The sequence below is a fragment of the Pogonomyrmex barbatus genome, unplaced genomic scaffold (genome assembly GCF_055798465.1).
Source record: "Pogonomyrmex barbatus isolate J1 unplaced genomic scaffold, ASM5579846v1 scaffold6, whole genome shotgun sequence".
NCBI classification, from domain to species: domain Eukaryota; kingdom Metazoa; phylum Arthropoda; class Insecta; order Hymenoptera; family Formicidae; genus Pogonomyrmex; species Pogonomyrmex barbatus.
The window spans coordinates 2,772,083-2,785,106 of NW_028297160.1; the positions used below are offsets into that span (position 1 = coordinate 2,772,083).

Consider the following 13,024-nt stretch of genomic DNA (forward strand, 5'->3'; position numbering starts at 1 on the left):
AGATTCATGTTTTCGCGATTTGCATAAATCATTTTTTATATTTATAAATCGTTTCTTATATTCCTACAAAACTACTGCAAAAATTTCATTCAATTTCGTTAAGGGTAATGTCAATATTTGTATTAAAAAGAAAAATCCAATATTTTTTATAATATATATATATATATATATATATATATAGAATACTAACTTTTTTTTATTAGCTTTTTTATTCATAATTATTTTTTAATTGTGAAGAAAATAATATAAAATAATATAAAATAATATAAAATTAAACTTGTTTTTATTTTATTACATTGCATATCAATAATACAAATTTTAATTAATAACCATAAACTAATTGTTGCATTATAATATAAGTATAATATAAGTTGAACAATCAATTCGCAGTTGCAATTTTTGAAATTTTAATCAGACAAGAAAGATTAAATTTGTTCTGATGCATATTGCTAGAATAGAATAGAATAGAAACGCTTCAGAAAGAAATATGAATTATTATACTTTTCTTATAAAAGAAAGATTATATCAACGTATCCTTATGTATCTTTTAACATATATACGTCATATATATTCGTTCAATATATAGAAGTATGTCTCCATGAAAGCAAAAGGATTTTCGGAATCATAAGTCTTTTTCTTTCGGAAAGAACATATATTCGATTTATCATAAAATATCATATATATTTATTTTTGTAAAACGTATTTTCTATATAATTATTACTTTGTCATACTAGGAAGTAACGCAATGTAAACACATAGTAAATGTTATATTGGTTTGACATTTATTAATTATTACTGAAAATAATTATTGATTTTAAGCGCTTAATATGTTTTGCTAAATATCATTGATAATAACGTAATAATTAAACGAAGTAGTAGTAGTAGGTGTTCATCACGCTATCGGTTTACCATATTTCCTTTACAATTCATCAATTAAATGGCTTTTCTGACATTTAAAATTTTCTCTTATCAGATATTTTTGCGGATTTAATCTATTCTTTTTTAATAGCAGTTAATTGTGTAAAAATTTATTAATTAAAAAATGCTTTTCTTTTATTTGCAGAACTTTTTAAGTTTTAATATTAAGTCTGTTTTAATATTAATAATTGAATTATTGAATTGATTATAGAAACAAACATAAACAGGATTATCTTTTATCGTAAATTTTAATTAAGGTGTAATTTTAATTAAATATAAGTATTCTAATTAAATGTAAATATTAATTTTACAATCAAGTTCCAGAACAACTTTCATTTATTGGCGAGATAATTATTTTTTTCTTATTTAGTAATTTGATATTTTATTTTATTAGTAATTTGATATTTTATTTCCATTGTAGGGCATAATGATCCTCTTGCAAGCTCTGCCGCCACCGTAATTTCCGGGCCGGGTCAACAAAGTAATCCTGCAGGTGAGATTTCCTCTGGTGGTACAGTTAGAGGTGGCACATTGGACGTCCTTTTGTCAACTACTTATTGCCGCAGCCAAATGTATCTTTCGCGTCAATTGGCTCAGCTGCATCCGGAACTCACAATGCCGATGTTTAGTGGTAAATAGATCTTTTTATATCTTTTTGAGTCATTATTTTTAAGCTGATATTAATAACACTTCGTGTTGTTTAATAAATTCGACCAACGAGACTTTTGAGAGAATTTTGTTTGTCAAATTTTAAATGTCAAAGCGAAATTTTAATAGCTTCTATATTTTTGAGAAATTACTTCTTTTATAAGGACTTTTAATTAGAATTAAAAATAGCTTTTCGCAATTGTTCATGTCCAATCTATGCCCAATGCAAAATGCAATTGATTAAAAATATTTACTATATTTTGCAATTATTTTATATTGCAACATCTAGTACATTTTATTTTAGTGTAAATTAAATTTTATTAAATTCGGAGAAAGGGATATATGATAATGCACAATTAATAATTTTGTATTCTATTTGAATATTCTAATTATAGAAAGTTTCATTGAGAATTATTTACTAGCAATTGAAACTTTGTCTTTTACTTATAATTAAATTTTTGAAGTATAATTTAATTATCTTTAATTATCTTCGTTTAATATTACATTACATTACGAGTTTAATATGAAATATATTTAAACATTATCACAAAAATACAATATAAAATATATTGAATTATTGAAAACATGTTATACTTGAAAATTATGATTTTTTTCTCAAAATTTTTAATATTTTCATAAAAAATATATTTATAATAAACGCATGATTACATATAATTAAAAATAAGAATTTATAATAATTTATATTTATATAACAAAATACTCAAAATAAGCATTTGTATTATTAAATTGATTTTGAAATTCATTAATACATTCATTCATATTTTAAAATCATAATTTTTAACTTCAATGTTTTTACTTTGTCACAATTATGTTGATTAGTATGTAAACAATTTTTATATTTATGAAAATCATGATTATTTAAATAAACTAATTGAACTAAAAGTCCATATGACTTATAAAATAATACATATGAAAATATGTTTTAGCAAAGACTTTTTTAAATGTTTTTTTAGAAGCTTTGACTTATGCTATGAAAGAAAATACATTTTATTAAACTTGTATATTAGTTTTATATTGTAAACAATGTGAGAGTTATATTAAAGTAAAAAGAATACAAATATACACGCAGCATTATTACTTTTTTATAACCAACAGAGAAGCGTGTAATTCACGTGCAATCGTGCAATCGTCATACTCGTGGAATTTAAAAGGCTTATTGCAAATATTTATTGTAAATATAAATAATCCATCACTAGAACGTAACTCAAAGCGCTAGCTAACAAATAACTCTCGTGTGTCTGTATTTTCATCGATTATTTGTCACAGAGGCGTGTCATTATCGCATAAATATTGAGTTACCGCGTATCTATTTTAACTAAACAAACGAGTTCTCGTCACTTTATTTACATATTACATTAACATTATTAATAAAAAAAATAGAAAGATATTAGCTTTTTTTATTGATAGGATTTTTTATGGATATACGCATATATATTTACTATTGAACACATGACATTTCAAAGTGCAAGTGTGTTAATTGTCATAATTATGATTCAAACGCAGAGAATTTCTCTATGCGTTGCAAAGGAAAAAATAATAATTTGATGCTAAATTTTATTAAAGGGATTTTATTTGTATCCTTTTTTTTAGCTATTAAAGAATTTAGTATAGGAGAGTAGTTTAATTAATTTTTTCTCAAAAGAATTTTAGGAAATAAAGTTGAATTAAAAAAATTGAAATTAAAATTAGTCCTTAAAGCCCTCGCTATAAAAATGAATAATAAAAATGGAACATTGTTCGCAGAATTCGATGTCATCCGCAATCAAGCTCACGTGAATAAATAAACTTATGAAAAATTGACCGTGATCTATTTGTTTAAGAATTTAACCTTTTAACTACGATCGCTACTGTTAATGAACTACAATAAGACGCATAAGACTTCGTCTCGTTTACATAATGGATCGCCTTCGTTTTAATTTCGTGACGCATTCGTCAGTGTCATGGACCATGTTAAAAGGGCGAAGGTTTAAAAAAAGCGAAGGACCAATGCGCGCGACCAAAGAGAAATTTAACGATACAAAATAATTCCATTGTGCGAATTACTATCTTGCACGTTTCCGGCTAACCGGTTACATCCGTTTGCTTTGATACTCGAAGCGAGGATACACTTTGTTTCCGGGAACGGTGTAACATAAAACTGCAATTTTATCTCGATGCGTGATATTAAATTCAATAGCGTGGGAAAAAAGAAATTTAAAAAATTCATTTTAACACAAAGTGCAAAGTGAAATATACTTTCGTATATTTCCTAATAGTTATTCTCTAAGAATAGCGGTGAAAAATGGAATACAAATGTTTTTTTTTTAACAATGTAATATCTTTTATAAATTATAATTTCTATTATTTACTAATGCGTTTTTTAATATTATTAAAAATCGTTATTAGTTTTTATGATGAAAATGAAAGAATCGTATTACATCGATAATTTTATTTTTGTATATAATGTATAAATATCTTTATGTATTTAATTTTATTAATTTTGATTATATATATAAACAAAATAAATTTTATATATATATATATATATATATATATATATATATATATATAAATTTATATATGATAAAATAATTTAAATTGATTAAGGTAAACGAAATAACTGTATGTATTATATGTAACAATACATACAAGAAAAATGCATATATGTAATACACGTGTAATATACAGATAATATATTATAAATAAGATGAGAGAAATATATTAATCATAATTTTATCCGTAAAAATCTAAATACAAGTACAAGTTCACGCATGGCTTTACCTTTACATGGATTACAGCAAATCTCTTGATAAAAATCAGTTTGATAAGTTAGTTTGTAAGAAGGATTTAAGAAGTATTAATTATTGATCGACTGAACAGTTTTGTATATTATATTTTATATATTAAAATTTATGTAATACAAAAATTTATGTAATACAAAAGAATTGTAAAGCATTTTATGACAATTATTCGTTATACGTTAATATTTAATACCTTTGAAGTTGAGATTGAAAAGCAACGAGGGGCATTGTTAAAAGAAATGTAGACAATTACGGACAATCGTAAAAATGTGATGCCGCACAATGTCGCATGTGCACATACATTTAGCAAATTATTTATGGATGTCGATGAAAATATTGAATGTTCTTCCATATTTTGTCGCTTTAAACGGTATGTTAAATTACTGTTACATGGGAAGCAATTGAAGATTCGCTCGACTGTTATATTCGGTGAGAATTAATTGCAAAATAGAAATGCAGCGAGTGAGAGAAAAGAAAAGGGAACAGCAATGCAGATCGTATTAAATTCATTCATTCAAGGCATAAAATCGTCGATATTTAAACATTTTTAGATTAAAAGACGAGACAGATGATGAAACACGAAATAAACGAGACATGCATTATATGTCACGCGCGTACCCGAAATACATTACGGGTGAAATTGATACGTTTCGAGAGAAGCTGGATGTAACAAAAAAGAAAATACTAGGTGTTTTTATTTATTATTAAAAAATTGATAAAAGAAACTTGATAATAGGATAATTCATTAATTCATAAATTTATAAAATTTATAAAATGGCGATTTAGTGTAAAACCAATTAATTTAATCAAATTATTAGAAATGTGTATGTTAGTAATAAAGCACGCTATTAATATGGTTTGATGTAGTAATTTCCAGAAATTCATATGTTTCAGAAATTACACATCGATTTCAAACAGCCCGCAGAGAAGTTCGGCAATTACTACTGCAATATTTGTTACCCTGGTTGCATAATATGGAACTTGTTGACCCCAACGTACCGCCGCCGTCTAATCCGCTGAGTTATTACCAGGTGAATAAAACATTATTATGATTATTGCACGATTATTGCAAATAGTATTTCTCTTTGAAATTCTAGATTTCTCATTCGTGCACGTGATTTTGCCTTTTGAATGCACTTAATGAATATAAACAAAATAAAGAGAAGCATAATTGAATGAAGACATTTTATATAATCATATTTTTGTACTGTAATATAATATTATCATTCAAGTCTAATAATATATAAAACTTTACGTGTGTGTATATATATATATATATGTATCACATTTGTTATTTGGGAAAGTTGATGAAAACTAATCGTTACATTATACTTTTAACCCGAACATATCTCTGATATGTAATATAGTTTTTTAATTCAAAGACAAGATGATTACTTAAACAAAAATAATTTAACGTGTTGCAAACTGAAAATCGCTCTTGATATGCTAAATCAGTTTTACTTGATTTATAACAATTCGTAATCTACATTTTCTCTCATTTTTAATGTGTTTCTAGATATTATAAAAAAAATAATTTATTATTGGCAAAAAAAAGAAGCTTGGAGGCGCCGGGTATCGATCCCGGTACCTCTCGCATGCTAAGCGAGCGCTCTACCATCTGAGCTACGCCCCCCGTAATGCAATTCTGTAACAAGATCAATCGGATTCAGACAAGTGATCTACTTTTGGTGAAAGGAGCCAAAAAATAAAATTGGAGGCGCCGGGTATCGATCCCGGTACCTCTCGCATGCTAAGCGAGCGCTCTACCATCTGAGCTACGCCCCCCGTAGCATACTCCTGTAACAAGATCAGTCAGACTCGGAAAAGTGGTCTACTTTTGGTGAAAGGAGCCAAAAAATGATGTTGGAGGCGCCGGGTATCGATCCCGGTACCTCTCGCATGCTAAGCGAGCGCTCTACCATCTGAGCTACGCCCCCGATGATCTGTATCATTGGCGGGATCATTTTGGATCGCAATTGTGATCTACTTTTAATGAAAAGCTATGCGTATATTTTTCGAAAATTCTAGCATCTGTTTTATTATTTGCGTGCAATAAATCGATTTCTATGATAAATTTTATATCCATGATAGTTGAAGATTGTGAATGATCGATCTGTTTTGGAGTAGAAACTTTAAGTCATCTTTGAAAATCCTTGTATTTATTTTTTTCATGTACAAAATAAACGCGTTGTCTCACTCTCGGAGACACTCTCACATCAATTTTATATAAAAATAATGTTCCGTCATTTCAGACACGGTCGGTGATTTTTATTCGGCGATTGTGTACCGATTATTTTTGACGAGGCAAATAATTTCGCAGTTTTGGAATCACGTTAGTATCTCTTTGTTCCGGAAAATTAGACTTTATGAATGGACTTTAAATCATCACTGAAACAAATTTCAAGTAGAACTCATAGAGACCGTAATACTGAATCGCGCATACTGCTTTGAATGAACTTGCAAACGTACAAATATAGCGACGTAGTGATTGCATACTGTAATAGAAATTAATATAAAATACGCAAGTATAGTTGATCTTTTGGCAAAGATTTTTTTCTCTGAAATAAATTTCCGTGGAATTTTAATAAGAATATTTATACAGAGTAGAATAATAAGGTTTTGTGTCAAAATTTTATCACGTATTTTTGTCGAAGTTTTTCTATGTTTTTGGCAAAATCTTGTTCTGCATCCTTCTAAAAATATTTCATCCTTTTTTTCTCTTTTTTTTTTGGTAGAATGCTATTGCATATTTTACGATGTTTTGAGTAAATATGTAATAGCATTCTATCAAAAAAAAAAAAAGAGAAAAAAGGATGAAATATTTTTAGAAGGATGCAGAACAAGATTTTGCCAAAAACATAGAAAAACTTCGACAAAAATACGTGATAAAATTTTGGCACGAATAAGAAGGTTGATCTCCAAGATCAATCACGATACTTGGCATGTGGCGTGATCAAAAATTGTAATGATTTTCTCGAGCCTATTAATAACGAAGGACACAGCTCTTCAATATTAGAATATCTGATTAGAATCCGACACGTAGAAGTTGTAGAAACTATAAGTCGATATACTCAAGATCTCTTTTCTTCCTTCCTCTTTTATATCACGAAATTATTAAATAATTATCAACGAACCTCTCGATCGTCATGATTGTACGAAATATAATTCGAATAATATTAAGAGCTTTATAGGCGAGATCGATATCCGACATTTCCAAGATATTTCTTTCTGATAATTCTACTTATCTCACGATTGTCAGTGATTATAATGGCTTTCTTGATTAATTTGATTATAATTGAAACGATCGAATGACCGTGAGAATAGTGTGTCAGACCTTCAAGAATAAAATTTATCTAATGAAAAAAGGGAGTTCTATTACATCCGTCTTCAATCAATATATGACGATGCTGCTCAATTATCAATAGTGGTAATAATAATTCTGATCACCTCGGTGGATGGATGCCCGAGGAGAGAGAATTGTAATTCAAGTAGTTATATCGAGAGCCTTTCTGCTTGATATGCAAACACTACTATAATCGATTTCCAATATCTGTATTTTTCTTTTAGTACTTTTACTATTGTCAGCAGTATTAATGATATTTTAATGTAATGAATGATCGTTATCTTGTTACTTTCGTTTGCAAACAAACGTGAACAGGATCATCAAAGTTAACAAACTAATATATTTCTCAATGACGCAGTTCTAGAAATTCTAATCGTTTGTACAAAACTGATAGACTCTATAGTGTAATATTTGCCAATTAAAATTTTATCATGAATACTTTTACTTTTCACTTTTTCTGAAAGTTATTCCTCAAAACATGATATTTTTCATATTATAAAAAGGGAGGTATATCATTAGAATAATCATAAAGTTTTATGCTTTTCTCATTTTTATATATATATTTTTTTTTTAACTTTTATTTTTCCAAGCAATAAAAGATATCCTTTTCTTTATTTCTTGAGTAATATTTTTAATTAATTTTTTATAGTATTATACGAGCGATGTGACACGCGGAGGGACGCGCAGAGAAGGCTGGGGTAGCGCAGAAGCGACGGAGATGGTACTCAACAATCTTTTTTACATCACAGCGAAATTCTCAGACGAACATCCTAAAGAGACGGAAGAGCTTTGGGCAACTCTGTGCGGGTGTTGGCCAAATAATCTCAAAGTTATAATTCGCTATCTAATTATTGTTTCGGGAATGGCACCTCAGGAGTTGCTCCCATACGTGAGTGAAATTTTTAGGCTTTGCTTTAGGCTTTTATTTGCAACAAATGTAAAAAATATTGAATTTTTAGGCAAAACGCGTGGTATTGTATCTCGCAAGAGCTCGTCCGGATCGTCTCGTTGATGAAATGATGACAGAATTGGAAACGGTTGAGACTCTGAATTGTTTGATCGAGCGAACGGAAACGCCGCCCTTCTATCGGCTTACCAGCATGAGGAAAGCCTCTTCGCACAGCGATGCGCCTGCCGCCGATCCTGCCAATCCTCCCCGTGATCTCGGCGTCGAGAAAGGTACCATCCATACAAAAAGACACTCCGGCGAAGATCCTGTCAAAACCGGGTGAGTGATGATTATTGAAATATATTATTTTGTTGAAATTTTAACATTTTATGATCAAATCTCCTCAAATCAAATTTATTTTATATAAAAAGTAGAAAATAATATCTAAAAAAATTAATTAAAATCGCTTTAAATTAATAATTGCGAGCATTTAATTTATTTCAAGGCGTTTTAATTTCTTTTGCAGTTCGAAATCCGATACCGCGCTCCGAGCTCTCGCGGGGTTTCAAACTCCAAGGGCAGAAAAGAGGACTGCGAGCGGTCCACCAGTTCTTCCGGACGATCTATCAACTCCGACGACGGAAGCTGAGGTACGTTACTCTATTGAAGCTTGATTTATCGTCAGAAAAAATTTGTAAATTTTTATGATTGAAAGATTTTGTTTCTCAATGACAAGATCGAGTAAAATTATTTGAAAGCTTGAGAAATCATATAATTCATCTTAACAACTCATTTGAAAACTATTATAATTATGACATTATTTTTAGTTAACTACCGACGAGTCGTGTTACGCCGTTCGTAACGTGCCCGTTGGAGTGAATGGAAAAATGCCATGCGTCGATGAAAAATTTGACATTCCTCAACCACACCCTTTGCCGATGCCAGAATACGGCGGGTATTTCGCTCCTCTAACTGAATATCTGCCCGACAGTTCTCAGCCGATAAGCGGATTTCACAGGTGATTACGAATTATTGTTCTATTCACTTCATCAGACTTATTCACTACGACTATGTCGTGTTAATAATTTAATGTCGCTGTACTCTTAGATGTAATATCGCTGTAATGCTACTCACCGACGTAGTCATTGATGGGATCCAACTCGATTGGGCCATACACGTCCCTCTGATGCTGCATATCGTCTTTCTTGGTCTGGATCACTCAAGACCATTGGTGCGCGATCATTGCCGTTGTCTACTTCTGAACCTGTTGGTCGTGCTCGGCGATCACCGTGATCATCTTGGTGTAGCACGTGTGTTACTCGCTTCAAAGACGGAGCAATTAGGATTAGGACTGTCCACCCCGGCTTTGCCGGTATTGGAACACAATTTTACGGAGATGGATCCGGAGTTTGACAGTTATCTGTACGGTCCTCCCGCAGTCCCACCACCTACAACACCGCCACCCTCATCTTCTCCACCTCCACCCTCTTCGCCGCCACCTCCGCCACCTCCTCCACCACCTCCGCCGCCACCACCTATGCCTCCTGATTCCTCAGCCTCTCCCCCAGCACCTCCGCCACCTCCGCCGCCACCTCCTCCTCCACCGTTACCTACATCTTCCTCGATTGCAGATGGTACGCCTACTCATTCGTCTTTATCTAATTCAACGTCGACGCCACCGATGTCGATGAATCATATAAATCAATCGACGGATGATAGTAAGGATTATGGGAATTCTCATGCATATGGTAAGCTATCTTATATAAGTTTATTTTTATATAAACTTATATATAAAAAAATTTAACAGAAATTAAACATTAAACGATTTTGCAGAATCAGCGGTATGCAACAGTTGGCCGACCTCAAGTAGAACGGCGACAAATGCAGTACCACCCGTTATTGTAACGCCAGAAGACACGCATAATTGGACCGGTCCTCAGCCAGGTCCCAATATGCCTATACAAGATGTCATCAAATCTCTGATCAATTTTCTCGCATCTAAGTATGCATATTAATTACATATTTCATAGAATACATGAGAGTTTTAATTTAATATTTTTTATAATAGAACAAACCAACCATTGTGGAATTATGAGGATATGACTGCCAAGGTATGGTGGGTGCGTAGCGCCGAGCAACTTACAATATTATTGCGGCACGTGTTACGTGTATTCAGAGATTCCTTGCCTCACGCATTAGTCAGCCAAAGATGGGCCCAAACGGCGTTACAGTTAGGTCTTTCCTGTTCATCCAGACACTATGCAGGAAGATCTCTACAAGTTTTTCGAGCATTACGCGTTCCTATAACATCCAGAATGCTGTCTGATATCTTATCTAGATTGGTGGAGACAGTTGCCGAGCAGGGCGAAGACATGCAGGTATCGACAATTTTCTTATACAATATTTTTTGATTAATAGCATTTTATATATTTCATATGATTATATCTTATTATTTTCGTATAGGGGTATGTAACAGAGTTGTTGCTAACATTGGAAGCTGCTGTCGATTCGCTCGAATCAGACTTTAGACCACTTGATTTCATGAAAGAGATCTTTAAATCAACGCCCAACTTGAACAACAAGGACCCAGTGTCGGGAAATGTAATTGGGGGAAAACGTAGTCCAGGAGGAGGAAATGGTTATCCAACTGGGCCGCACATATTCTCTCACTTGAATCAAGGTGGACATACAAGAAGCACCAGTTATTCAGTTAGTTATTGTATGAAAAGATCTAGCGGTGGAAATTCTGCGGCTAGCGATATAAAAGGTTGTTATCACAATCAATACTTTTTACAGTAATCATTATCAGATTCCTCTTGAAGTATAAATTTTATTAGTTTTAATTTTAATTAGTTTTAATTTTTATGCACAAATTTTCTTTAAACAAAAAATTTTGTTTGCAGAACTGGAAAACAGAACTGGTAGCAACAAGTATCCTAACTCGAATCTCTCTAGATCAAGATCGGCACAGTCTTTGAAGCTACTAGGTGATTCCGCCACGCAGGACGATAAGATGACAATACTGGCGCAACTGTTTTGGCTGTCTGTATCCCTACTTGAATCAGATTACGAACACGAATTTCTCTTGGCACTACGGCTCCTTAGTCGTGTTCTACACAGGCTACCGCTTGATCGACCAGACGCTAGAGATAAAGTTGAGAAATTACAGCAACAATTGCGGTGGACTTCATTTCCCGGCGTACACGCGCTTTTATTGAAAGGATGCACCAGTCCAAATACATACGAACCAGTTGTTACGCTGCTGTCTCAATTTACACCTCTATTAGATCTGCCAGTAGTTGACCCTACACAAAGCCTTGCATTCCCAATGAATGTTGTATCATTGCTGCCTTACATGCTGCTGAATTATGAAGACGCTAATGAACTTTGTATCAGAAGCGCCGAAAATATTGCGCAAGTAAGATCATCTTTATTTATTTACTTTATTTATTACGTTATCAGATAAACAATATTACAATTTGCATTACATTCATTTATTATATTTTCTTGATTTCTTAGGTAAGCGCAGAAAAGGGAAAAAAATTAGAAAACCTTGGTACAGTCATGACGTTATACAGTCGACGTACTTTCAGCAAAGAAAGTTTCCAATGGACGAAATGCGTAGTGAAATATCTCTACGATTCGTACGCTCATCTTAGTTTCAACATGCTTGCTTTTCTTGTAGAGGTATTAGAAAAAGGTCCAAGCAGCGTGGCGTTGCCGGTACTCAGTATTATACATTGTATGCTACATTACGTGGATTTGGCGTCTCCAGCCGCGCAACCAATCAATACAGAACTGTTAAGAGTGATTTCTAAATACGTCGAGGTAAAATTCCAAAAAATATATTTAATCAGTATATTTTATAATTAAATATCAATAATCAAGAATAGCAATAACTATAATATTTCTCATTGAACGAATAAATTATAATATTTTAGGGCACTCAGTGGAAAGAAGCACTGAAAATTTTGAAGCTTGTAGTGACAAGATCGTCGACACTCGTAGCGCCGCCTACTTCAATGCACGGTTCATCCTGGGATTCTTCGTTAGCATCACCACATCCTAGTTTTACCGACACGGAAATATTTACCAAAAAAGAGTTACCGGGTAAGTCAACATCTTCGCTTAAATTAATTAATGCACATTTATTTTTTCTGTATGTGTATTATCGATTTTATTTCTTCTCTCTTTACAACGCGACATGCATGCATGGCACGGGTGATTTATTACACAACATCCAGGTTACGATAAAAATAACAATAGCAATAGATTATAATCTTTTCTCCTAAAATAATATTGTTATTTTTCTAATATATATTTTATATTATATTATACTTTTCTAAATATATATCGCTTGTGCTTCTATAATTACATGGATTTTATAAATATGTATATGGAAACTTTTGTAGAATATTTAAAATA

General features: G+C 31.7%; 1 protein-coding gene and 3 non-coding genes across 8 annotated transcripts in view; 1 reads left to right on the plus strand and 3 right to left on the minus strand.

Annotated features, from left to right (window-relative positions):
* fry (microtubule binding protein furry) overlaps window positions 1–13,024 on the plus strand; it is a 30,777-nt gene that overhangs the window by 12,823 nt on the left and 4,930 nt on the right. For 4 of the 5 annotated variants that reach the window (XM_089082845.1, XM_089082846.1, XM_089082847.1 and 1 more), the window contains 13 exons: window positions 1,340–1,549; window positions 5,262–5,398; window positions 8,360–8,599; window positions 8,670–8,938; window positions 9,126–9,249; window positions 9,427–9,617; window positions 9,707–10,347; window positions 10,433–10,601; window positions 10,668–10,977; window positions 11,063–11,366; window positions 11,503–12,017; window positions 12,119–12,427; window positions 12,541–12,709. In XM_089082845.1, coding sequence (XP_088938971.1) covers window positions 1,340–1,549; window positions 5,262–5,398; window positions 8,360–8,599; window positions 8,670–8,938; window positions 9,126–9,249; window positions 9,427–9,617; window positions 9,707–10,347; window positions 10,433–10,601; window positions 10,668–10,977; window positions 11,063–11,366; window positions 11,503–12,017; window positions 12,119–12,427; window positions 12,541–12,709 — 3,588 coding nt within the window. Of the gene's footprint in view, window positions 1–1,339; window positions 1,550–5,261; window positions 5,399–8,359; window positions 8,600–8,669; window positions 8,939–9,125; window positions 9,250–9,426; window positions 9,618–9,706; window positions 10,348–10,432; window positions 10,602–10,667; window positions 10,978–11,062; window positions 11,367–11,502; window positions 12,018–12,118; window positions 12,428–12,540; window positions 12,710–12,843; window positions 12,982–13,024 lie in introns of those variants that run through there. The other variant, XM_089082850.1, reaches the window with a different exon arrangement.
* On the minus strand, window positions 5,928–6,000 carry TRNAA-AGC (transfer RNA alanine (anticodon AGC)). Its single transcript has one exon. It is a non-coding gene; the product is annotated as a tRNA-Ala (tRNA).
* TRNAA-AGC (transfer RNA alanine (anticodon AGC)) lies at window positions 6,080–6,152 on the minus strand. Its single transcript has one exon. It is a non-coding gene; the product is annotated as a tRNA-Ala (tRNA).
* On the minus strand, window positions 6,232–6,304 carry TRNAA-AGC (transfer RNA alanine (anticodon AGC)). Its single transcript has one exon. It is a non-coding gene; the product is annotated as a tRNA-Ala (tRNA).